The 24643-nt window shown below is 37.8% G+C and overlaps 1 protein-coding gene across 18 annotated transcripts in view; it reads right to left on the minus strand.

Moving 5' to 3' along the window:
- Window positions 1-24643, minus strand: part of PUM2 (pumilio RNA binding family member 2) — a 107078-nt gene that overhangs the window by 72471 nt on the left and 9964 nt on the right. For 11 of the 18 annotated variants that reach the window (XM_025353607.1, XM_025353603.1, XM_025353610.1 and 8 more), the window contains exons 2-3: window positions 9967-10035; window positions 1155-1263 (exon numbers count right to left, since the gene is read on the minus strand). In XM_025353607.1, the coding sequence (XP_025209392.1) occupies window positions 1155-1263; window positions 9967-10017 (160 nt within the window). In that variant the 5' untranslated portion in view covers window positions 10018-10035. Of the gene's footprint in view, window positions 1-1154; window positions 1264-8914; window positions 9040-9960; window positions 10592-24643 lie in introns of those variants that run through there. The other 7 variants (XM_025353606.1, XM_025353599.1, XM_025353614.1 and 4 more) reach the window with 5 other exon arrangements.

The following is a 24643-nucleotide window of genomic DNA, read 5'->3' on the forward strand; positions in this document are numbered from 1 at the left end:
GTCTACTACTTCCTTCCTGGGTGTGGCAGATATCTAATAAAGCTAGGCTGACCTGCAATTAAATAAATCAGTCACGATCATCTAGCACAAATTAAGACTAAAAATTTCTATGGTTAATCTATCCTCCATTTTAAATGAAAATTCAGAATTTTATTATTTTTAAACTTTTATTCTAGATTCGGGGGGGTACATGTGCAGGTTTGTTATATAGGTAAATTCATGTCACAGGGGTTTGGTGTATAGATTATTTCATTACTCAGGTACTAAAAATAGTACCTGACAGGTATTTTTTCTGATCCTCTCCCTCCATCCTCTACTCTCAAGGAGGCCTCCATGTCTGTTGTTCTCCTCTTTGTGTCCCTGTGTTCTTGTTATTTAGCTCCCATCTAATAAGTGAGAACAAGCGGTATTTGATTTTCTGTTCCTTTGTTAGTTTGCTAAAGGTAATGGTCTCCAGCCCCATCCATGTTGCTGCAAAGGACATTATCTCACAACTTTTTTTCATGGCTGCGTAGTGTTCCATGGTGCATATGTACCAGATTTTCTTTATCCAGCCTACTGTTGATGGCCATTTAGATTTTTCCATGGTTTTGCTATTATGGAATAGTGCTGCTACGAACATACACGTATGTGTCTTATGGTAGCACAATTTATATTCCTTGGGGTATATACCCAAAAATGGGATTGCTGAATTGAATAATTTTATTTTTACTTCTCTGAGGAATTGACACAATGCTTTCCACAACGGCTAAACTAATTTACATTCCCACTACTAGTGTATAAGTGGTCCTTTTTCACCACAACCTCACGAGCATCTTGTTCTTTAATAGCCACAGAATTTTACGATCAATTAAAAAAAAAAACCCTTAATAAAATCTTACTGTGACAAATACTTCTAAAATTACATTTCTTAGCTGCCATTAAGAAAATGTGCATAGGGCTGGGTGTGGTGGCTCACGCCTATAATCTCAGCACTTTGGGAGGCCAAGGCAGGAGAAGTTCATGAGCTCAGTTATTTGAGACCAGCCTGGGCAACACAGCGAAACTCTACAAAAAGGCAAAAATTTGGAGACTCTGTCTGGAAAAAAAAAAAAAAGGTGCATATGACTTATAAAATGCTAAATATATTCATAATTCATATACCAGTAACTTACGAGAAGTTCCCCATGCAGTCTCTCTCCATTCATCATCCCCAAGAAATATGCCTTTTTGTCCATCTTTTGTTGAATCATCAGGTTCCCAAAACTTTTTGGTAGGCAAAAGCTATTTGGAGGAAAAATTACAGTTATTCTAATTACAAAGAATTAACATATAAGAAGTCTCAAACATATCAATTCTATGGATACATTAGTTTTCAATGCTAACGAAAATTCAGAATGACCTATTTTCTAAGTTGTTTTGTTAATAGTAAATTAACTCCCCACTTATTGTGGTGTGCTGGTGTTAATAATTCTAGACCTTAAACAAAAATCAAAATCTACTTCTGACTTTTCTTCACTTTCCATACATTTTTATTACAATGTAAATTTATTCAAAAGGCTTATTAAATTTCTTACTCAATAACAGATTTAATAATCACATCCATAGGAATGATTAAACTTTTTCCTTCACTTCCACATCTTCTCCCTAGACCACCTCCTATCATATCTTCCAGAATAGAAAATATTTTTTCATTCTTAACTCAGTTATTCAATGGAAGTGAATTTCACACCTCTTACTAGCTGCTGAGTACTATCTGTCAATCCCATAACAAAAAGCTATGGATGGTAGAAAACATGCATAGAAAAGAAACAATCTCAAGGCCCTGTGCTCTATCCAATACAGTGACATGCATAGCACATAAAAATTGTGTTGCTACAATCATTCATTGATTATTCAAAATGAACATTTTGGGCAATTCTTATTCTTTAATATTCATTCATATCTCCCTACTGTCCCTGACGCTTAGGAGGTGGCCAACTTGGATATGTTTGTTTGAAAAGAACACACTGGTTTTCTGAGAAGTGCACTTAGCATTTTAAAGCAGCATTCATAAGACACCATCACTCTCAACCCTTAATTAGGTGCCCAGTCTTTTCAGTGCTGACAATAAAACCTGTGTATACTTCTATTAAACTTATCACACTCAATTACCTGTATGTTTACCTCTTAAGGGCACGGTCTGCTCATCTTCAGAGAGCTTACAAACATATAAACTTAGAACTCGGTAATACCTGAAATAGGTCTAAGATAAGATGTGTGTGTTTGTGTGTGTGACGTAGTAAACCATCAATAAAGGCAAAACTTGAGAAAATGCACAGTGTGTAGAATAGGGTGTAAGATGAAACATGTGGCAAGGTCAAAAGTTGATGCTAGCAAAGCTAACAGATGCCGGCAGATCAGATTATGAGGACCCTTAAAGACATGCTAAGGAAGTTAGATGTTCTACTGAAGCAACAGGGAACAGGGAAGAGTTAGCAAGGGTAACACTAGGTATTACAAAAAACTCAAGTTGTAAGTTTTAAGAATAACAAATAGAACAAGGAGATCAATTTTGGCAATTTATAATAAGAGGGCCAAGAGAGCAAGAACTAAAAGAGGGTACTGGGTCAGACACAGTGGCTCACACCTGTAATCTCAGCACTTTGGGAGGCCTAAGCAGGTGGATCACGAGGTCAGGAGTTCAAGACCAGCCTGGCCAAGATGGTGAAACCCTGTCTCTACTAAAAATACAAAAATTAGCCGGGAGTGTTGGCCGGCACCTGTAATCCCGGCTACTCGGGAGGCTGAGGCAGAGAAGTGCTTGAACCCGGGAGGCAGACGCTGCGCCACTGCACTCCAGCCTGGGTGACAGAGTAAGATTCCGTCTCAAAAAACAAACAAAAAAGAGGGTACTGGCAGAGAAAGCTGAGAAAATAAAATGGATCTGACAGACACCTTGGAGTCAAAAGGATCCGAATACAAACGGTGGGGAAGGTAAGTAAAAAGAATAACCTGTTTAATAACTTAAACAGGTAAAAAGGTAAATGGCAGTGCTATTGACCAAAATAGGAAAACAACAACAAACCAGGAGAAGCAGCTTTAAAGAGAAGAGAAAATATCCAATGTGGGCATGTTCCTGAACTACAGATCTTTTGCTCAACTAAATTAAACTTAAAGTTTTAATTTAAAAATGTTAATTAAAATGTTTAATGTAAATGTTTTAATTAAAAAAAAAAAGAACTCCATTTTTAAAAAAAAGTTTTTAAATGCTAGGATGGCCCTGGGCTGTAAATGATTTGAATTTATGAAGAGCAGATATTTTAAACAAAAATCTGCTCTAATAAAGATCCCAGTAAGTAAACTATAACCTCTATTCCTTCTATTTTAAAAATCTCGAGGCCGGGCGCGGTGGCTCAAGCCTGTAATCCCAGCACTTTGGGAGGCCGAGATGGGCGGATCACGAGGTCAGGAGATCGAGACCATCCTGGCGAACACAGTGAAACCCCGTCTCTACTAAGAAATACAAAAAATAGCCGGGCGAGATGGCGGGCGCCTGTAGTCCCAGCTACTCGGGAGGCTGAGGCCGGAGAATGGCATGAACCCGGGAGGCGGAGCTTGCAGTGAGCTGAGATCCGGCCACTGTACTCCAGCCTGGGCTACAGAGCGAGACTCCGTCTCAAAAAAAAAAAAAAATCTCACCATAAAAGATTCACGTAAATATTCAACAAAACATAAACCTAATAATATGAATACTAAAGCACGATACTTGATGTATTTAAATAACTGAACATTCATAGTTAAAACCCAAGTTAATCCCTTAAAAATACTGTATAAATAAGCCATTCCAAGCAGATGAAAATAATTCCTGAAAGAATAAAGCAATGCTTTTATCCCATACTTCATGAAGAAAAATGTCTCAGTATCAAAATAAGAATAACAAATAAGTAATCTAAAATAAAGTTGTAACAACTAATAAAGCATTTATCCCAGACACAGAAGTGGCTAAAACAGACTAATCTTATGAGGTAGTAAAAGTAACAGCACCCCTTTGAGACGATTCTAAAGTCTTTTGGGATTAAAGTTCTGGGAGTTCTTTCACAGATCACTGTTTTAAAAATGCAAACTGCAGTGCGCACCTGTAGTCCCAGCTACTCAGGAGGCTGAGGCAAGAGAATCGATTGAACCTGGGAGGCTGAGGTTGCAGTGAGCTGAGATTGTGCCACTGCACTCCAGCCTGGTGACACAGCGAGATTCCGTCTCAAAAAAATAAAGGCAAATTGCATACCTAGGTGGGGAGGGGGGGAAGTAGGGAGTCTGTAAACCACTTACCAAGTGTGTCTACCATGGCCAAGCACTATACTATGAGTACGTTCATTTTCAAACATTTAGTAAGTTTTTACGCACAGGAAAATTTAATAGTTGAAATTAACACTCTACCAAAGGCCTTCACTGATATTCTAAAAACTATTTGCTCTGACAGTTAAGATACTGATTCAAATACTTTTAGGGGATCTACTAGCCGGTGACTAAGAACAGGTTAAATGAACTACATGTAGGGGAAGGCAACAATTCAGAATAGAACAGTTAAAGAGGGGGGAAAAAAAGGTTAAACAATGCATTGATTAGAAAAGCAATAAAAATAGGAGATTTGCCCCTGGAGAGTCTTTTACTGTAGTAGAAATAGCAACCATACAACATTACAGAAAACAAAATTAAGAAACGGTTAAGATCTATAAAATATGTTATCCAATACCACTTCATATTAGTTCCCTACTTCACAAATTCTAAAGGAAGGTCAGGCAACTCAGTGTTTCTTATCAATCTGCTCTTCTATCCTAACTCCAATGTTTGAGTGAATATACAGTGTCTTTTCCTTCAAAAGTATGTATGGCTTGCTTTCTCCATTTCCAAAGAAAACAATCAGCACCCAGGCATACTGCATCAAAAACAAAACAAAACAAAAAAAAATCAAACTCCCACTCGGGCATTTACATAAGTACACCTATACCTCAGACTTTTAAAATTGTTATGGAAAACCCTTAAACCAACCAAATAAACATAATCCCAAGACTTAAAAGGATTTAAAATGTAAATTATGTTTTAAATTATTTATATAACTTATCATCCCAAATGGGATATTTCTGCGAAAAGAGATGCTATTAATAATTATGCCATGAGAAGATACAGATCTGAGCTGTCCTGGGCAAATCAGAATGTAAAGTCACTCTACTTATAATGGAAGCTCAAAAGAGGTAAGAACAGATCCTCAAAACTAAGTTGTAGCAGGGAGCAGAGACTCATGCCTGTAATCCCAGCACTGTAGGAGATATGAAGATAATTTGAGCCCAGGAGCTAGAGAACAGCCTGGCCAACACTGTGAGACCCTGTCTCTTTTTAAAATAAAATAATTATAAATAAATAAATATAAAATAAATTAGCCAGGTGTGGTGGCATGTACCTCTAGTCCCAGCTACTTAGGTGGCTGAGACAGGAGGATAGAATGAGCCTGGGAGGTTGACACTGCAGTGAGCTATAATTAGCTGAGGCAGGCAGACTGCTTGAGCTCAGGAATTCGAGACCAGCCTAGGCAACATGGCAAAACTCTGTCTCTACAAAAAATATAAAAATTAGCCAGGCGTGGTGGCGTGCACCTGTAGTCCCAGATACCGGGGAGGCGGATATGGGAGGATCACTTGAGCCCAGTAGTCAGAGGTTGCAGTAAGTTGAGACAATGCCACTACACTCCAGCTTGGGACACAGAGCAAGATCCTATCTCCAAAACAAAAAACAAACCAAACAAACAACAACAACAACAAATGGAACATAGAGAACATAGAGAACAAAACACAAAGTAACTCCATAGAACACAAAAATGGTGCTTTTCCAAACTTTAATCTTTTCTGTTAATAAAAGATATTAACATTTTTATTTTCTCAACTCATACCACTTCCCCAAATCCTTGGTATCAACAGCAAACATTACTAAATATCGTCAGTTCCAACAGGAAGTAGTACTGTAAACACTCAAGACTTCTCTGAGTTCAAACTGCTCTTCAAGTACTATTATGTGGCCTTGGACTAGTTTTAATGAACCTTTTCTGAGCTTCAGTTTCCTCATCTGTAAACTGCTTAGAATGACATCTAGGGCCAGGTGCAGTGGCTCATGCCTGTAATCCTAGCACTTTGGGAGGCCAAGGCGGGCAGATCACAAGGTCAGGAGATTGAGACCACCCTGGCTAACACGATGAAACCCTGTCTCTATTAAAAATACACAAAATTAGCCAGGTGTAGAGGCACGCGCTTGTAGTCCCAGCTACTCGGGAGGCTGAGGTAGAAGATCACTTGAACCTGGGAGGTGGAGGTTGCAGTGAGCCGAGATCACGCCACTGCACTCCAGCCTAGGCAACAGAGCGAGACTCCATCTCCAAAAAAAAAGAATGACATGTAGTACATAGCAGACACATAAATATTAGGTATCTTCACTACCAACAGTATGAATTCTTTAATGTTATCAAACACGACTTAACTTACTGACACACAACATTCAACTGATTATTTCAAATATTATATTATTCACTATAACGATTTTGTCTATAGCTGTTTGACTTTTCTCTTGAGTTGGTTTGACTACCCTAGGGGGATGATGAAAGCCCACTACTTAGAAAGAACAGTTTACTACTATAGTCACATTTTGCATAAGGAAAACTGACCAAGGTTACATACACAGCTGGCAAATGTTAACAATGGGATTTGAACCCATATCTATCTACTTAATTCTAAGGCCCTTCTCTTCATACTTAACTACCATAAAAGACAGTTCTTTTCAATCATATTTTAATTCATCATGATTTCTGAAAATTTCCAGTATTATTCTACAGATATAGACTAGCAAAAAAAAAAAAGAAAAAAGAATCCAGTATTACATCACCACTGGGAATAAAAAAAAATAAAAAGGCTTAAAATATTATCGTAATATTCTTCCTATTACAGTGGGTAAATTTTAAGATAGAATTGTTTAGAGATTATGTAGACAAACTATGATCAGCTATTTAAACACTATTTGAAATGGCTGGTTTCCATTCCAGTTATCCCTAAGAACTTAGATTAAAATAAGAGCATTTGAGAGATGTATGTGATTCATACAAAAGGTTATTTTTATTACCGTTTTTAAAGTCAGTCAGTCTTACTCAAGGTCATAACACTAGTGAGAGATCTGAGAGAAAACACAAGTCTCCTTACTCGCCTACCTAGTAAGTCTTCAACTTCACCACACTACATAGAATCTTAGCACACAGGCTTTCTTTAATGCTTTCTTTATATATTAGTGTGTTGGAAAGACAGGAGAAAGCACTGTTTATCATACTAAGCTATAAAGACATTCTCAAAATAAAAGACATTAATTCAGTGATTTAAAGTTAGATTCTGGATTTTTTGAAGAATATCAGACAGGGCCCTCTTTTCTGTTATTTAAAAAACAAGCAGAAACCCAGCTATATGTGCCCCCAACAACCTAGAGAAGCTAATAGTTATGAGCCTATGCAATGTGTCTGACTTTACACTAATAAAGCAGGGTTCAATCCCCTATAGATTAGTTTTGCTCTTTTTAAGGCACATGACATAAAATGCAAATCAGTAGGTCTTTCAACAGAAACATAGTATCAGTGTAAAAACAGAGAGGGTAAGTTTACGAATAGGTGAATATAAATCTGCTCTTATTTCTGGATGCCTTCTGATGATGGCTCAGTAAAGACATCATGATCTATAAAACAGTAAATTTGAAATTAGTCCTATATGTAGATGCAACACTTTGTACATTAGAGATTTACAAAACTTAAGACATAGTAAGCAAAAACTATTTTTAAAGAAAGTCAAGATGAGGGCAATCTATTTTAAAAAGAGTTTTGCATTAAAAAGAAAAAAGTATTTTTAGAAAACTCAAGAGCCAGAAACTCAAGGCTGCTTTTAATTTATTCCAATGAATGAATTCTGGGATATTAAAAAAACAAAAAAACCTCACCTGTCAAGAAAGGAGGAGAAGACTGGTGAGAGAGAGACAGGCAAAGAAGGAAATCCCAGAAGGTTCCCTGCTGCCTGTGAGATGAGGAAAGATAGAAAGGCTTGTGGGAGAGAGAACCCAGAGACAGAAATCTCAGTAGGTTTTTCTTAGCTATCTCTGAGGTGACAGTATTAGTGCTTAAACTGCTAAGAAATAAAACTAATGAGAACATCTTATTTTAAAAAATATTTTTACTGGATGAAGGTTACACAGATACACTGACATGCTGCTATCCACCAGGTAGCAGGAAGTCTAAACCCTGGTCACTTTTACTCTGCATATCTGACATGTCCAATAAAAAGTCTGGATTTAAGCTTTTTTCTCTTAATGTACCATTCAACCAAGCTACTCTTTTCTAAAAACCTCAGATATCCTTCCTCCATCCCCCAAATAACTAAACTCTTTCAACCACTGTTTCTGATTATGACATTTTTTTGCTCTGCAAAGCTAACTTTAGAATTACTAAATATTTAGAGAGTGAAAAAACACCAGTTTGAAAACATATACAATATACATCTAAGAAGTGATACAGGGAGTCTAAAATTAATGTAGGGGTACTACTCTCTTGTTCTTAAAGAATTATCGGCAAGTTCAAGTTTGTCACAGACAAGAAGGTTGAAGCACTGTTCAACCCTGCTTTTAACATATGTTATTCTGCTTTTTAAAGACCAAAGAAAACTAGTGGCCAGGAAAGAATAAAAGCTCTTTTCATCTGCCTCTTATTTGCCAATAGCATAAATAATGCCTAACCAGATATTGCACTGCAGTGAAGCTATAGATTTTGTTTAACAAAAAAAATCCAATTTCTTCAATTTTTCTTAGGGCTGAGAATTTTACCTTATGCACTGGTCTAACAAGTTTATTTTGGCAATACTTAAGCTTAAGCACCTTAACTCACCCTTAAATCAGTCCTTTGAAAATGACATACTCTTTGGAAAACGCTGTTCTGAAGAAGGGGAGGGTTAGCTAGCTGCAGGGTGCCCTCTTGTGGCCCAAAGGAGAGACTTGGACTCTTTTCTGCATCTGAAGAGCACAGCATTGGATGGAGTGAGTCTCATGAAGGTCTCTATTCTACCAAGGTAAAATAATCTCCAGGAGCAAGCAGTTAATTACACATCTTAGGTCTGTTCACTGTTATCTTCTATTATCAAAGTCTATGTTAGTAGTACAGAACATGACAAAATACAGATGTCACCACAAGAGTTTCCATAATCAAAGTTCTCTAAGTATTCATTAGCTATATAAAAAACTAAGTATTTGATGCCTTAAAATATGTAATGATGAGGTTAACTTTGGTGCCCCAAAGAAAAACACAGATTAACAAGAACGATAAAATCTATTAAGAAATGCAAAGTGTCTACTATGCTAGGCATTCAAAGCTAATAATTTATAGGGGAGACAAGTGTAAAACAAACTGTAACCAGCAATATAATAAAAGACTGTATAAAGAACTAGAAGTCAGATGAAGTGCTTAATTCTATGGCAGATAGCAACTAGACAATAGATACATCACAGCTGAGTCTTGTAGAAGATTAGAAGTTTGTTAAGTAAACAGTTTTGGGTGAACAAGAGATTTTTGGAAGGGAGAATAGTAAAACAAGTATGACTAAAGTAAACACAGCATACATATATAAAACAGCAGAACAAGGCTAGATTTTTTTTTCGAGCAAAGCTAATTACAGTTCATTACCGAAATATAAGAAATTATCTCACCAAGTCAATCAAATCACCTAGACACAAATAATCACACTAAAAATTACTGCTAAAAGTTTTTTTTTTTTTAAAGCCAAAATCACAATAGAATTGTACAATTTGAAATTTAAACCCCTCCACATAGTTTGGAATATATGACCACTATTTCCAGGAAGGCTGATGGTTAAAAAAACAAATTAAGTTCCAATGGCTCAAAATAAAGTGAGGTGTAAGTTCTTAGTATTTGTAAACATTTACCTCTCCCATTCCCCGAGATTCTAACGCAAGAGCTTGAAAATCATGATTCATTTCATCCACAGATCAAACCTGTTGAATAACAAAAACAAAAATTAGTACAAAGAAATGTTTAAACGACTTCTTCAACTATTTTATTATATTGCTGTTATGACTAATATTAGCATGATCTGAGAAAGGGAAGCACTGATTTCTCTATGGAGACAGGTTTTCCCACAGTTCATGACAGCAACCTACCTTAAAACCTATGGAAAAACATGAGGTCAAGGGTTCTTGAATTATTCTGTGTGCCAACAACTATGTGAAGGCAATAAAAAACAATTAAAGCCCAGAAACTGGAGAATAGTCTACCCTTTAAAGAAAGGAGTAGCACAGAGTAAGATTTTTTGTTTGGTGGTTGTTGTTTCTTTTTTTAAATGGCATTTCTGCCTGAGGGAAGGCCTGGATGTGGAAGAAGGGTCCTTAAGAACCCAGCCTTAATGGCCTGAAGAAATCAAAGGACAGAGTCTGGAGCAACCAGAGCTGCTGGAAAGTAAGAAAGGGAATCCCAGAGAGGACACACCATGTCCCGTGTATAAATTACACCGGGATTTTTAGATGACACCTGAACTGCACATATGTGAGACAGACTCCAAGGAGCTCACTTAAGGCTAAAAGAATTGAGCAGAAATTTCTACTGCTGACCACCACAAAAGTCACAGAAATTTGGAGGTTGAGTCCCAACAAAACCCAGCATTTGGCTAGGTGTGGTGGCTCATGACTATAACCCCAGCACTTTGGAAGACCAAGGTGGGCGGATAACTGGAGGTCAGGAGTTTGAGACCAGCCTGGCCAATATGGTGAAACCCCGTATCTACCAAAAACACAAAAAAATTAGCTGGGTGCAGTGGCACGCGCCTGTAGTCTCAGCTACTCGGGAAGCAGAAGAATTACTTCAACCTGGAACGCAGAGGTTACAGTGAGCCAAAAAAAAAAAAAAAAAAAAAAACCAAACACACACACACACACACACACCCTCCATCTTCTCCAAAGAAACAACAGAATCTAGAGCATCTTCAATACATTAATCATGAAGTCTGGAATACAATCTGCAATTACTAGACAGGTGAGAAAAAAGGAAAATGTGACCTAATGGAAAAAGTCAATTAATAAAGAACCACTCCAAGATGACCCAGGTTAGAATTAGCAGACAGGAATCCTAAAGCAACTACCATAGCTGTGTTCAAAGATATAAAGATAAATATGCTCCTAAAGAATGAACAAATGCGGCCGGGCGCGGTGGCTCAAGCCTGTAATCCCAGCACTTTGGGAGGCCGAGACGGGCGGATCATGAGGTCAGGAGATCGAGACCATCCTGGCGAACACGGTGAAACCCCGTCTCTACTAAAAAATACAAAAAACTAGCCGGGCGAGGCGGCGGGCGCCTGTAGTCCCAGCTACTCGGGAGGCTGAGGCAGGAGAATGGCGTAAACCCGGGAGGCGGAGCTTGCAGTGAGCTGAGATCCGGCCACTGCACTCCAGCCCGGGCGACAGAGCCAGACTCCGTCTCAAAAAAAAAAAAAAAAAAAGAATGAACAAATGCAAAACTTCAGCAGAGAAAGAAAAACTACAAAAATAACCAATTCTAAAACTGAAAAAAATATTTTAAAATTACACTGGATGCACTTAGCAGATTGTAAAACAACAAAAGAAAGGGTCAATGAACTTGAAAATGTATCAACAAGATTTCTAATTTGAAGAATGGGAAAATAGTGGGAAAAAAATGAACAGAGCTTCAGTGACCTATAGAACGTCAAAGCCAAATAAAACAGAGATGACTTTCTAAATTGAAAATGCTGTATTTAGGAAGCAAGAATCTAATTTAGGTGCAGTGGCTCATGTCTATAACCCCAGTACTTTGGGAGGCCAAGGTGGGTGGATTATTTGAGCCCAGGAGTTAAGAGATCAGCCTGGGCAACATGGCGAGACTCCATTTTTACAAGAAATTTCAAAATTAGCTTCGCACACATTGGTGCATGCCTGTGGGCCCAGCGACTTGGGAGGCTAAGGTGGGAATATCGCTTGAGCCCGGGAGGTCAAGGCTACAGCCGTAAGCCATAATTGTGCCACTGTACTCCAGCCTGGGTGACAGAGCAAGACCCTGTCTCACAAAAAAAAAAAGGTAAGACCTTATGTTCTCCATATGGTCCTATTTGGTCATAGGTAAAAACAATGTCTCTACAAAAAATACAAAAATCAGCCTGCTATGGCAGGGCATGCCTATGGCCATAGCTACTTGGGAGGCTGAGTCCCAAGCAGGATCGCCTGAAGTCCAGGAAGTCAAGGCTACAATGAGCCGTGAGTGTGCCACTGCACTCCTGCATGGGTAACAGAATGAAAGTCCCCCCGTCTCAAAAAAATAAAAAATAAAAAAAAAGGAAAATAATGTAATTTGGAGCATATGTATACACACTGGATGGTCCTGGGTATGTTTGAAGAACAAAGAGAAGACTGTAAGTTATTAGAGAAACGTTACAGACTGTTTTGACAGATTGGTACTAGAGCAGCTTTTGAGAACTGGCAAGCTCTGACTAGATGAAGCTGGTCTCAGAGTAGTGGCAAGGTGCTTCCGGTGCTACTAGGTAAAACAGGTCTCAGGGTTACAGTGGGCCATTTCTATAGCTGGAAATTAAATTTTCTTGTTGAAAATTTAATTTTTGGATCAGATGTTAAGTGCTCAAGTGCCTTTTTCCTCTGGACCCTAGATTCTGATTTAGTTGGGTGTTACAAGAATGACCTAATGTATAATTTTCACATGAACAATACCAAAAAGTACAACTTACATGTAACTGGAGTTCCAGGAATGAACAGGGTGGTAAAAATATTGAAGAAAACAATGGCCAGAATCCCCCCAAATTTGGTGAGAGTCAAATTTACAGATTCAAGAAATCCCGTGAACACCAGAGGATAGATAAGAAAGAACAAACAATTCTACACCTATACTCATTATAAAAACACTGAAAATCAAAGATAAAAAGTCCTGAAGATTGCCAGAAAAAAAACAACACATTACATAGAGAGGAACAATGATATATGAATGACTGCTAACTTGGAACCAGAAATAACGGGGCCCAGAACATAAAGGACAAGATTTTAAAGTGCTGAAAGGAGTGCCAATCCAGACTTTTACACCTGGTGAAAATACCATCTTAGAATAAAGGCTGAAACTGTAATACTGTAAAATGTATTTTTGGCCTTTGTCCATTTCCTGGCAAAAAGCTCCTAAAACCCCTGGAATCGCTGGAGTAATGAGTGTCTTCTGCATCCTAATGAGCTGACTGACTGGGGGCTGGTTGCCAGGGGAACCATCCTTTTGATTACAGAGTTTGAACTTTCACTTCCCCCTCCCACTTCCAGAGAGTGACTGAAAACTTAGTTATCACCAAGGATTTTAATACCTATGTAATGAGGTGAGGCTTCTGCAAAATTCCAAAATGTCTGAATTCTGGGAGCTTACAGATAGCTGAACTCTTGGAGGTTCCTGGAGAGTGGCCTGCCCCATTCTCCCAAACCTCATCCTAATGCATCTCTTCCATCTGGCTATTCTCAACGGTATTCTTTGTAATATCCTTTATAATAAATGGGTAAATTTAAGTAAAGTGTTTCCCTGAGTTCTGTCAACTGTTCTAGCAAATTAATTGACCAAAGAAGGTTAGAGGGACACCTGATTTACAGCTGGTCAGTCAGAAATCTAGGTAACAACCTACGACTTGTGACTGGAATCTCAAGTGGAGGGACAGTCTTATAGGCCCAAGCCTTCAGTCTGTGGGAGCTGATGCTCTCTCCAGGGAGACAGGGTCAGAAATGAGTTAGAGGACATCCAGCTGGTGTCCACTGGAGAATTTGCTGCAGGACAGATTGCTTGATATAGCATATCAAGTAATACATGTGGGATCACAGAACTGATCTGTATTGTAAGGGTACAGTAGGATAAACTGTGTTTTTATCCTACAGCCTTACATTTGGTGTCAGAAGTGGGATTTGCTAATGTACAGCCCTGGCTCACAGAAATGTGGTTTGTTCAGACAACTTGGGGAGAAAAAAAGAAAAGAAATACGCTGTTTGGGAATAGAAAGAACGAAAGGATAGGGGATGAGAAACTTTTGATTCCTAGGTGGCCACGTGGTCCCTCATGGTATGGAACGGGAGTTGGGCTGCACTCAGTTACTAAGGGTAAAAGTTACCAATGGAATTTAAAGATGGACTTAACTTTCACAAAGTAAATGTCTAAGAAAACGCACACTAATTTTAAGGAGAAATATTCAATCCCTTGGTTACTGTTATCCGTAACAGCTAAAATAAAGTGCTAGATCGGACCTTAATACAAGACCAACCTCAGATTTCAGTGACTGAGCTTTGGCCAGCAGCCTTAAAGCTGCCCCCCAAAGAGAAAAATTATGCAGAGACCTCTAATCTAACAGCCATGGTTACTAAGAAGGTAGTCAATGTGGGGAAAAGGCAAACCCAAGAAAACTGTTAAAACCAGTATCTAAAGCAGAAAAAAAAGAAAAGAAAAAAAAAGAAAAAAACAGTATCAGTAGTAGACATGAATTTTTCTCAAGAGTCAAAGTAAGCACTAGAGCTTTACCTTTTTCGCTTACTTTCAGGTTTTTATCAGTGGTCCAAATAGATGAGGTCATGTAAGTTAAAGAACCTCTGGATAATTTTGAGAGGTCTCTTAGCTCTTTGGATCCATTCTTACTGTTGGGATAAATCATGCCCCTAGTGTAGGAGTCAACATTTTAGGCTGTGCAGGCCATATGACCTCTGCTGCAACTACTCAATTATGCCCCTGCAGCACGAAAGCACCTATAGACAATACCAAAATGAATCAGCACAGATATGTGCCAATAAAACTTGATAAACTGTAAATTCTGAGTTTCATGTGTTTTTCATGTATCACAAATTTTTCTTCTAAAATTTTTTCCAACAATCAAAAAATGTAAAAACCATTCCCATAGAGTGGGCCATGCAAAAACAGGTGATGGGTCAGATTTGGCCTGCAGGCCACAGTTTGCAGACCTCTGCTCTCGTTCATTTTCTCTCTTGACTGCTCCCCAAAACTCAAATACACAAAATCCACTTCCAAATATGAGTATACCGAAAGTTAAGCATCAGGGCTTTGCTTTCAACTTTTTCACTTATACTACTAGAGTGTTTTTTTTTTTTTTTTTTTTTGCCCCCAACAACTGGGGGTTACGGATCGTATCTAAATGGAGGTGATATTATTATCTTTCAATAATCAGGGTAGTCATAGTAAAAAGACTTAAAAAAAACCCCACCCCACCAGCATGACTTAAGCTTGGCTTTTCTGTTTAGTGTGTTACTGTTTATTTCAATTATGAGAAAGAGAATGAAGGAGAAATTGGGCAAGACAATGGGGAGACAAATAACTTTTCCAACTTCCATGCAATAATCACCATACAGACTATAATAAAGTTGAAGGGATGGGGAGACAGTTGCCCATATGCCACTAAGTGGGACTCCTAAATTTCTGAAGTACGTCAATCTGCTTTCTCTTAAACAGCTACAAATGCTGGTGTCATCTGATGGCAATAAAAAAGTTAGAATTTGGATATAAATTTAGTGACTTTATCCGAATGATTAAATCTTAGGGAGGAAAGATCTTTTCCAACAAGCAATAGAACCTACTAGCAACTGGTTATATACTATTTCACTGTTTCTTTGAAAAAAATGTATTCAGGAGTTATGGTACCATGTACTGCTTGGGGTATAAATTCTATCTTCAATTTTTTTTGGTCTGCATTATTAAGGCTCAAATCTCCAATATTATTTTCTTTAATAAATAATTAGAACTTACCAACACAGAAAACATATGACAGAAACTTTTCTTTGGCCAAGACCCAGTATAATCTTATATTTGAATTAAAAAGTCATTTTTGAGGTTATGACTGTTTCCTAGCAAAAGAAAAGAAATGACAGTGTCTTATTTTGCTCATTCTAAACTTTAACAATATTAGCTAATTTTTCTATAGGCAGATTGTTACTAACGATGTGAGGAAAAATAGGTGAAGTACTCATATAACAACTTGATTTAACTCAGTGACAGTTTTCCTATTTACTAGTGCATAATCCAAAAAGTCAACAACTGAGCACAGTGCCTCATGCCTGTAATCCTAACACATTATGAGGCTATAGTGGGAGGATCGCTTGAGGCCAGGAATTCAAGACCATCCTTGGCAACACAGGGAGACCTATCTCTACAAAAAAATTAAAAAATTAGCTAGGCATTATGGTGCACACCTGTGGTCTTAGCTACCCGAGAGGCTGAGATGAGAGGATCGCTTGAGCCCGGGAGGTTGAAGCTGCAGTGAGCCATGGTAAGAGTAAGACCCTGTCTCAAACAACAACAACAACAACAACAACAACAACAAAACAAAAGCCAAAAAATTGATAAATAGCTTGTGTAAAGAACCAAAAAAAATGCATTAATATAGGACATTTACATCATTAAAAGTTATCTGTTTTGGCTGGGCAGGATGGGTCATGCCTGTAATCTCAGCACTTTGGGAGGCCAATACAGAAAGATCGCTTGAGCCCAGGAGTTTAACATAGTGAGACCCTGAGATATGGTTTGGATCTGTGTCCCCACCCAAATCTCATATCAAAATGTAAACCCCAGTGTTGGGGGTGGGGCCTACTGGAAGGTGACTAGATCATGGTGGCGGAGTTCTCATGAATGGATTATTGCCATCCCCTTGGTGCTATTCTTGTGATAGTTTTTCTAAGATCCAGTTGTTTAAAAAGTATGTAATACCTTCCCCCCCTTCCTCCTGCTCCAGTCACATAAGAGATGCCTGCTTTCGCTTCACCTTCTGTCATGATTCTAAGTTTCCTGAGGTCTCCCCAGAAGTAGAAGCCACTATGCTTTACGTACAGCCTGTAGAACCATGAGACAATTAAACCTCTTTTCTTTACAAATTACCCAGTCTCCCAAAAAATTTTTTTAAATTAAAAATATTATTTATTCCTGGATATCTGGTCCAACTTCTTACCATATACCTACCATTAAAAATAGGTGGGGAAAGCATTTGGAGATATAATATATGGTATTAAACCACTCTACCGCCACATGGTACTAATCACACTTTTATAATCTTATAATTATAAATTAACGCCATAGTAGAAATTAACCTCTGGGGTCAAAGGGATTAGTGACTGTCTTAGCTATGTCAAATGTTCAACATTTAATGAATAAAAAAAACATTTTATGCAATGTGAATTTCGATCATAAAATCAATTAGTATCTGGATAGTGACTATTTACATGTCTTCATATATTAATATACAATGCTCATTTTAACATAAGGACAATGAACAAGGCTTTGCCTTAGACTTTTTGTACTGCTGAAGACATTTACCAACACAAAATGACTAATGATTGCAACTTCACATGGGCACTACTTCTCCAAGTCTGTCACCTACAGCCTGGAGACTGTATTTATTACAAAGACAACAAAATTACATAAAAACCTAGTTGAGTCACAAATAAGTCAATACACAGAGTGACTTAAGCTTCTTAGGACATATTCTTCGTAATCATCCTCCTTGGACTGTTTTTTTTTTTGGGGGGGGGGACAAAGTCTCATTCTATCACCCAAGCTGGAGTACAATGGTGTATTCTCAGCAATCACAGCTCTCTGCATCCCCTCACCTCAGTCTCCGGGAGTATCTGGGACTAAAGGTGCACACCACCACGCCTGGCTAATTTTTGTATTTTTTGTAGAGACAGGGGTCTCCCTATGTTGCCTAGGCTGATCTCAAACTCCTGGGCTCCAGCAGTCTTCCTGCCTCAGCCCCTCAAATTGTTAGAATTAAAGGTGTGAGCTACTGCACCCAGCTGGACTGATTTTAAAGAACATAATCGTTGAACATTAGTGGTATCTACGGCAAACAAACAAGTGCTGAATTCCTAAAGAGTACTTTCTTCTGCTCAGCAAATTAAATCACTTTATTGCAAATCTACCAACAAAATTTTTTTGTTTAGCAACGCCTTTTCTCATTCACATGACAAAAGTAAATCTAAATTCAGGTTTAGGTATTTGTAGCAGACCATTAGCCTTCAAAGATTTAACAAAGTTTCTACTATTCACACCAACTCTCGGTAATTTCTTATTTTTCTGAGGGCATACATTGAATCATACAATTTTTTAGTGATGATGAACAAGTCACTTAGCTAGTGGATCAACCAAGGGCTACATCAACAGTCTGTTTTCTAGTTTGTCCAAATACTTTCATGGGGGAGTTACCTCTGCTTGCTTTATCAGCAAGGCAAAAAACTCTATAACAAAGAATAGTATTACTGACTCAACTATAATAAGAAAAAGTCAAGTTTTATGTTTTGAATGAAATTTGGCATAAAAATTAGTGTTGTCAACGTACAGACTTACAGAAATAAAAAATCTCCTTGCAAGACCCTATTAGCTCAAAGCTCAAATACTTTAATTAAATGTTTTATTCCAACCTCATCATTTAGACAAATCTACATATGTGCAAATATAAGACTTCTGTTCCATTAAAATTCTCTGAAAGGGGAATTACCATATATTTGGGCCTTTACAAAAGTCTCTCATCTTATAAGGCACCGTCTCAACTGACTTATTTGAAGAATCAAAATACTGCTGAAGAAAAGTTGCCTTATTTTGAAAAATATACTACTTAGAGAAGATCTACACACTAAACGGCCTCAATCTATGCTGGGTTTTGATGCTTTAGGTATTGCCTGAAAGAAGCAGGTCAAATAATTGAGATGGAAATGAAGATGACAAGCTTTAGAAAACTTTACATAACACAAAAAGTGGTTTTTTGGGGTTTGGTACTTTTTTTTTTTAAGGCAGGGTCTCACTATTGCCAAGGCTGGAGTGCAGTGGCATTGATCATGGCTCACTACAGCCTTGAACTTCTGGGCTCAAGTGATCCTTCTACTCAGTATCCTAAGGAGCTGGGGCTACAAGTGCATACCACTACGCCCAACTAATTTTTGCATTTTTTGTAGAGACAGGGTTTTGCCATGTTGCCCAGGCTGGTCTTGAACTCCTGAACTCAAGCGATCTGCACCTTGCCTTGGCCTCCCAAAATGCTAGGATTACAGGCATGAGCAAATGTGCCTGGCTTAAAAAGTGGTTCTAAAGTCAAAGATACATTATAATTTTTTTTTTTAAGAGACAGGGTCTTGCTCTGTTGCCCAACATGGAGCACAGTGACATAATCAGGGTTCACTGTAGCCTTGACCTCCCAGGCTCAAAGGAACCTCACATCTCAGCCTTCTGAGTAACTCGGACCACAGGTGCCACCAGGCCTGGCTAAATTTTGGGTGCATGTGTGTGTGGTACAGATGGGGTCTCACGATGTTGCCCAGGCCTATCTTGAACTCCTGAGCTCAAGGAATCCTTCCACCTCGGCCTCCCAAAGTGCTGGGATTACAGGCATGAGTCACTACACCTGGCCTAGAATTCCTGAATTATTTTGTTATTTAAAATGTGACATCATCCTAATAGTGGAGTAAGACATTATATGACTCATAATGTAATGTAATATGAAACAGTACCACCACATATGAAGAACTGCCTTCAAAAAACACTAAGCTTCAATCTAATATTATAATAAAACTACTGATCCAAATACATATTTATGACATAAAATTTTGAAAGGGGGGAAGCAGATTACATAGACTGTGGTATAGGACTAAATGTCAAAAAAAACTGTGTAAGCCTTGTTTGAATCCTGCTTCTCACAAACCAGCTATAAAGACTTTTTTGAGAAAAATTAGAGAAACTCAAATATAGAATGAGTATTAGATAACAGTAAGGAATTCTATTAGTTACGATACTAGCAAGAGGATTGGGTTTGTTTTTTGTTAAGTCCTCATCAGTGAGAGCATTTATGCTTGAAACGGCATATTGCTTGGGATTTACTTTGAAATACTCCTTCAAAAAGTAAAATATGGGTATAAATAAGATTTCACACAATGTTGCATACGGAGGGTAGCTCTCAAGGGTTCACAATACTTACTATTCTCTCTATGTGTTTGAAAGCTTCCATAATAAAAATGCTAGGTGGTTAGAAAAAAATAAAGTTTAATAAAATACATATAGTTGTCTGACAGAAAGCCACATAAGGCAGGTATGGTATCTAAGCTGGGCCTTGAAGGTCAGTTACACAATTTGGACAAAAATTGTTTTAAAACATTTATAAACTGCAATTTTATAAAGGGGGTTACTCTTTATTCACTTAGGGTCCAAGCCTTCATATAAACTTAATTTCACTTATTACTTCCTCAACCATACTTTTGACTAGTGTATGAAAATGTTTCCTAAAAACTTATTTCCAAATGGGTACAAATTTTAGAGACTAATTTTTAATCAGACAACTTTCCCCCAAAGAGAATAACAACAGAAATTTTATTGAGCGCCCCATTTTATGCCACAAATTGTACCAGGCACATTATATATAATTCTCACTACAATCCAGCAAAGTAGATACTGTATCATTACTTTGCCAATTTCCCTACCCTAATATACAAAGCTACTAAAATGGTAGAGAACATAATACTACCAAAACTCCAAAGCCCATGCTCTTTCCCATACCAACCAAGCATAAGCCATCACTCAAGCTAATGCCAATTACACTACTCTCCAAAAGCCGTGGTGGCTCATGCCTGTAATCCCAGCACTTTAGGAGGCTGAGGCAGGTGGATCACCTGAGCTCAGAAATTCGACACCAGCCTGGCCAACATGGTAAAATCCTGTCTCTATTAAAAAATACAAAAATCAGCCGGGTGGGGTGGTGTGTGCCTGTAATCTCAGCTACTTGAGAGGCTGAGGCAAGAGAATCGCCTGAATCCCGGAGGCGAAGGTTGCAGTGAGCCAAGATTGCGCCACTGCACTCCAGCCTGGGTGACAGAGCAAGATTCCGTTTCAAAAACAAAACAAAACAAAACAAAACCACCTGGACAACTCTTTACCATTTATCCCTTCATGTGCAAATCCCACAAATCCCTCAAAGTCTGGCTCAAATGCAGCTTTCCCTAAAACTGACCCCATACAATCTTTCTCTTAATTCACACGGAATTTAACTGGTATGTTGCCGTATTACTAATATATCTTGCCCATTAAATTTTAAAACTTCTCTAAATCATAACTAGGAAAGAAAAAAATTACACACAATCTCACCAACTGTTCTGGTTATGCCAGTGTTCCATGAAATGTTCCTAGTTATGAGGGAGGTCAAAAGGAATACTAAGAATATAGTAATAAGGAAGGGAAATGATACAATACAAATATTCCAGGTTATTACATGAAAAGGGAACGTGAAAACCAATCTCTGCTCCTATCATCCTAGTTTTGTAAAAACAGGATGCAAGCATATATGCGCCGAGTCACACGTAACCATTAATAATGGTCACACCTAGAAAAAGGATATGCATTATTTTTACATTACATTTGATAGTTCTTAACTCCTAGAATGTTTTCCACACACTAGTTATAACTTTAGAAATACTTAAAATACATACATGATAAAATCACAGCACATTTATATAGTTCTTATAGTCATGTTAACTTGGAAATCAATGGCTTTATATATGGTAGCACCCAAATATTTAATAAATTAATAATATGCCACATCTAAGCACTAAAAAATAAGTCATTTCTATAGCTTATTTCAAAAAAAAAATGTTTACTACAATGTATGAGCAAGACTAGATTTTTCCTAAATACACTTACATACAGGATATGTATCATGACTTGCAAATAAATTACAGTAGTTATGTAATTCTGCATGCAAGGTGGTACATGTCTGTAATCTCAGCTACTTGGGACACTGAGATAGGAAGTGGGACACTTGAGACCAGGAGGTGGAAAATGACCAGGGTTAACTCATCTCAAAAAAAAAAAAAAGGAAAAAAAGTACAATAAAATATCTAAACAAACATCACTTAAAAGAAAAATATTTTCAATTTTCATTTCAGTCTTGTTTGAAAGCTTCCAACCATTTTAGAATACAAAAGAATTTACGTGTACACTCAATATCTACTACAGTAAATATCATTAGCCTTACTTTTATGACACCAGGTTTTTAAAAAGCAAAGCCCAGTTTGTAGACATAAATATTCTCTCACCATCTAATTTAAAAGAAAAAAGAAAAGCAGACCGGACGTGGTGGCTCATGCCTGTAAGCCCAGCACTTTGGGAGGTCAAGGCGGGTGGACTATCTGAGGTCAGGAGTTCAAGACCAGCCTAGCAGACATGGTGAAACCCTGTCTAGTAAAAATATAAAAATTAGCCAATTTTGGGGGCACACACCTGTAATCCCAGCCTCTTGGGAGGCTGAAGCAGGAGAATCACTTGAACCTGAAAGGCGGAGGTTACAGTGAGTCGAGATCATGTCACTGTATTCCAGCCTGGGCGACAAGTGAAACTCTATCTCAAAAAATAATAAATAAAAGAAAAACACAGGATAAGTATTTACAAATGTCATTTCATCTAGGTTAGTTCTATCCTACTCTTGATAAATTCCTCAATGTAAAAAAATTAAAAAAAAATAAAAATAAAAACAGGGCCAATTAAATCATACATTTAATTTATAGTCAATATATTTGACAGTATGCTGTGATAAACATGATTTATGTATTTCTAGCTTTCAAAGTATTTTAGTACTGTCCTTTGCTTTGTAATGTATTCTTTAACAGGTTAGGGAAGGAAGAAGTGGTTAAAAAAAAAAAGTCATTACTCCTATCATCCAAAAATATTGTTGATATGAATTCAGAAAATACCAATGGAGGTGAAAATATGCCAGTTCTATAGAATGCTGCATTTCACTCCAACAGCAATGTAAGATAGGATTAATCACAAAAGAAAGCTAACTCTTTGGTGCCAAAGTTTAACTACCTGGGTAAAATACACAACGCTAAGATGCGGAATGGATCAGAGTTCCATCTTTCTCAGTACATATATGGTGAGGACCTGATAACTGACTCCCAGAAGACTAAATGCACTAACAGATGTAGTCTGAAAACTCTTCATGTACCCCTCAGGGATAGGAGCACCCCAATTTTGAGATCACTAGTTCTCAAACACTTACAACACACATCAGAGTCCAGGTAGGAGGATTTTATAAACTACAGTTGCTCAGGTCCCACCTGCCAAAGGCTGGCTTGAATTAATCTGGGCGGCAAGACAGGCAGAATTTTCTTAGTATTCTTTAAGCTCTCCAGGTGATGCTTCCCCTGTGCAGATAGGGTTGAAACACTCATACATCACCATATGGCTAAGGAATGTATCCACAAACACCCTAGAAGTTTCCCAACTAAAAAATTTTGTTAGTATCAATCATCATGGTGTAACAGAAATCAGAATCAAAAGACCTAGCATACAGTTCCAGGTTGGCCACTGACTAGCTAAATGAACTTGATCTCATTTGTCCGTTTGCAAATGGAAACAACAATGCCTCCCTCTTAGGGCTGGTTGCAAAGATTGAGGTAACACATGAAACTGAAATGCAAGTGCTTTCTAGAGAATTAATGACACATCAAACTGAACTTTTTATTTGTTTAAAAACCAATATAAAATTCTCTGGACTGGGCACAGTGGCTCATGCCTGTAATCCCAACACTTCGGTTGGCCAAAGCAGGAGGACTGCTTGAGTCCAGGAGACCAGCCTAGGCAACACAGTGGGGGCCATAGCTCTTACCTGCACACCACCCACTCCCCATCCCCGCAAAAAAAGAAAATATTTTGACCCAGAAGTTTCTCTTTTGGAAATTTACCTTAAACAAACAGCACCAACACAAATGAATTAACTATATAAAGATATTTACTGCAGCACCACTTATATGGTAGTACAAAATTTAAAAAATAAGCTAAACTCAACAACAGAAAAAAGTTAAAACAATGAGCCATTACAAAAATTACAAGTAATTAAAGTTATATGTAAAATGTCCATGATATTAAGTAAAAATACCAAGTTGCCTAATGTGTATCATATGATCCCATTTTTGTTCAAAGAAGGAGCGGGGCAATGTATGACTATATATGTTTGTGGGAAGTATGAAAAAATAAACACCTCACTCAACTTTGGTAAAGGAGAAGGTACTGTTGGCTTTATCTTTGTATTTCTGCATGTTGCTAAGACTTACTAAAGTTAGCAAAGTAAATTTCTTAAAATGTCCTATATAAATACAGCTTAACTGCATTACAGTTTGGAAACTATCGAAGTACAAAAGTTATTGTGTTACTTTTTGTTCCTATTAGTATTAGGCTGAGAGTTCAACAAATGAAGACTTGTTTCACATGGCTCTTAGTAATTTACAATTGTTACATGCTATCAATTAGAATTAATACCTCACCAAGGAAAAACAACTTAAGAGATGTTAACTAGAGGCCTGGTACGGTTGTTCAAGCCTGTAATCCCAGCACTTTGGGAGGCCAAGACGGGTGGATCACTTGAGGTCATGACTTTGAGACCAGCCTGGCCAACATGGTGAAAGGCCGTCTCTACTAAAATACAAAAATTAGCTAGGTGTGGTGGCAGGCACCTGCGATCCCAGCTACTAGGGAGGCTGAGGCAGGAGCATCGCTTAAACCCAGGAGGTGGTGGTTGTAGTGAGCAGAGATTGTGCCACT

This window comes from Theropithecus gelada, chromosome 13 (genome assembly GCF_003255815.1).
Source record: "Theropithecus gelada isolate Dixy chromosome 13, Tgel_1.0, whole genome shotgun sequence".
Classification (NCBI taxonomy): domain Eukaryota; kingdom Metazoa; phylum Chordata; class Mammalia; order Primates; family Cercopithecidae; genus Theropithecus; species Theropithecus gelada.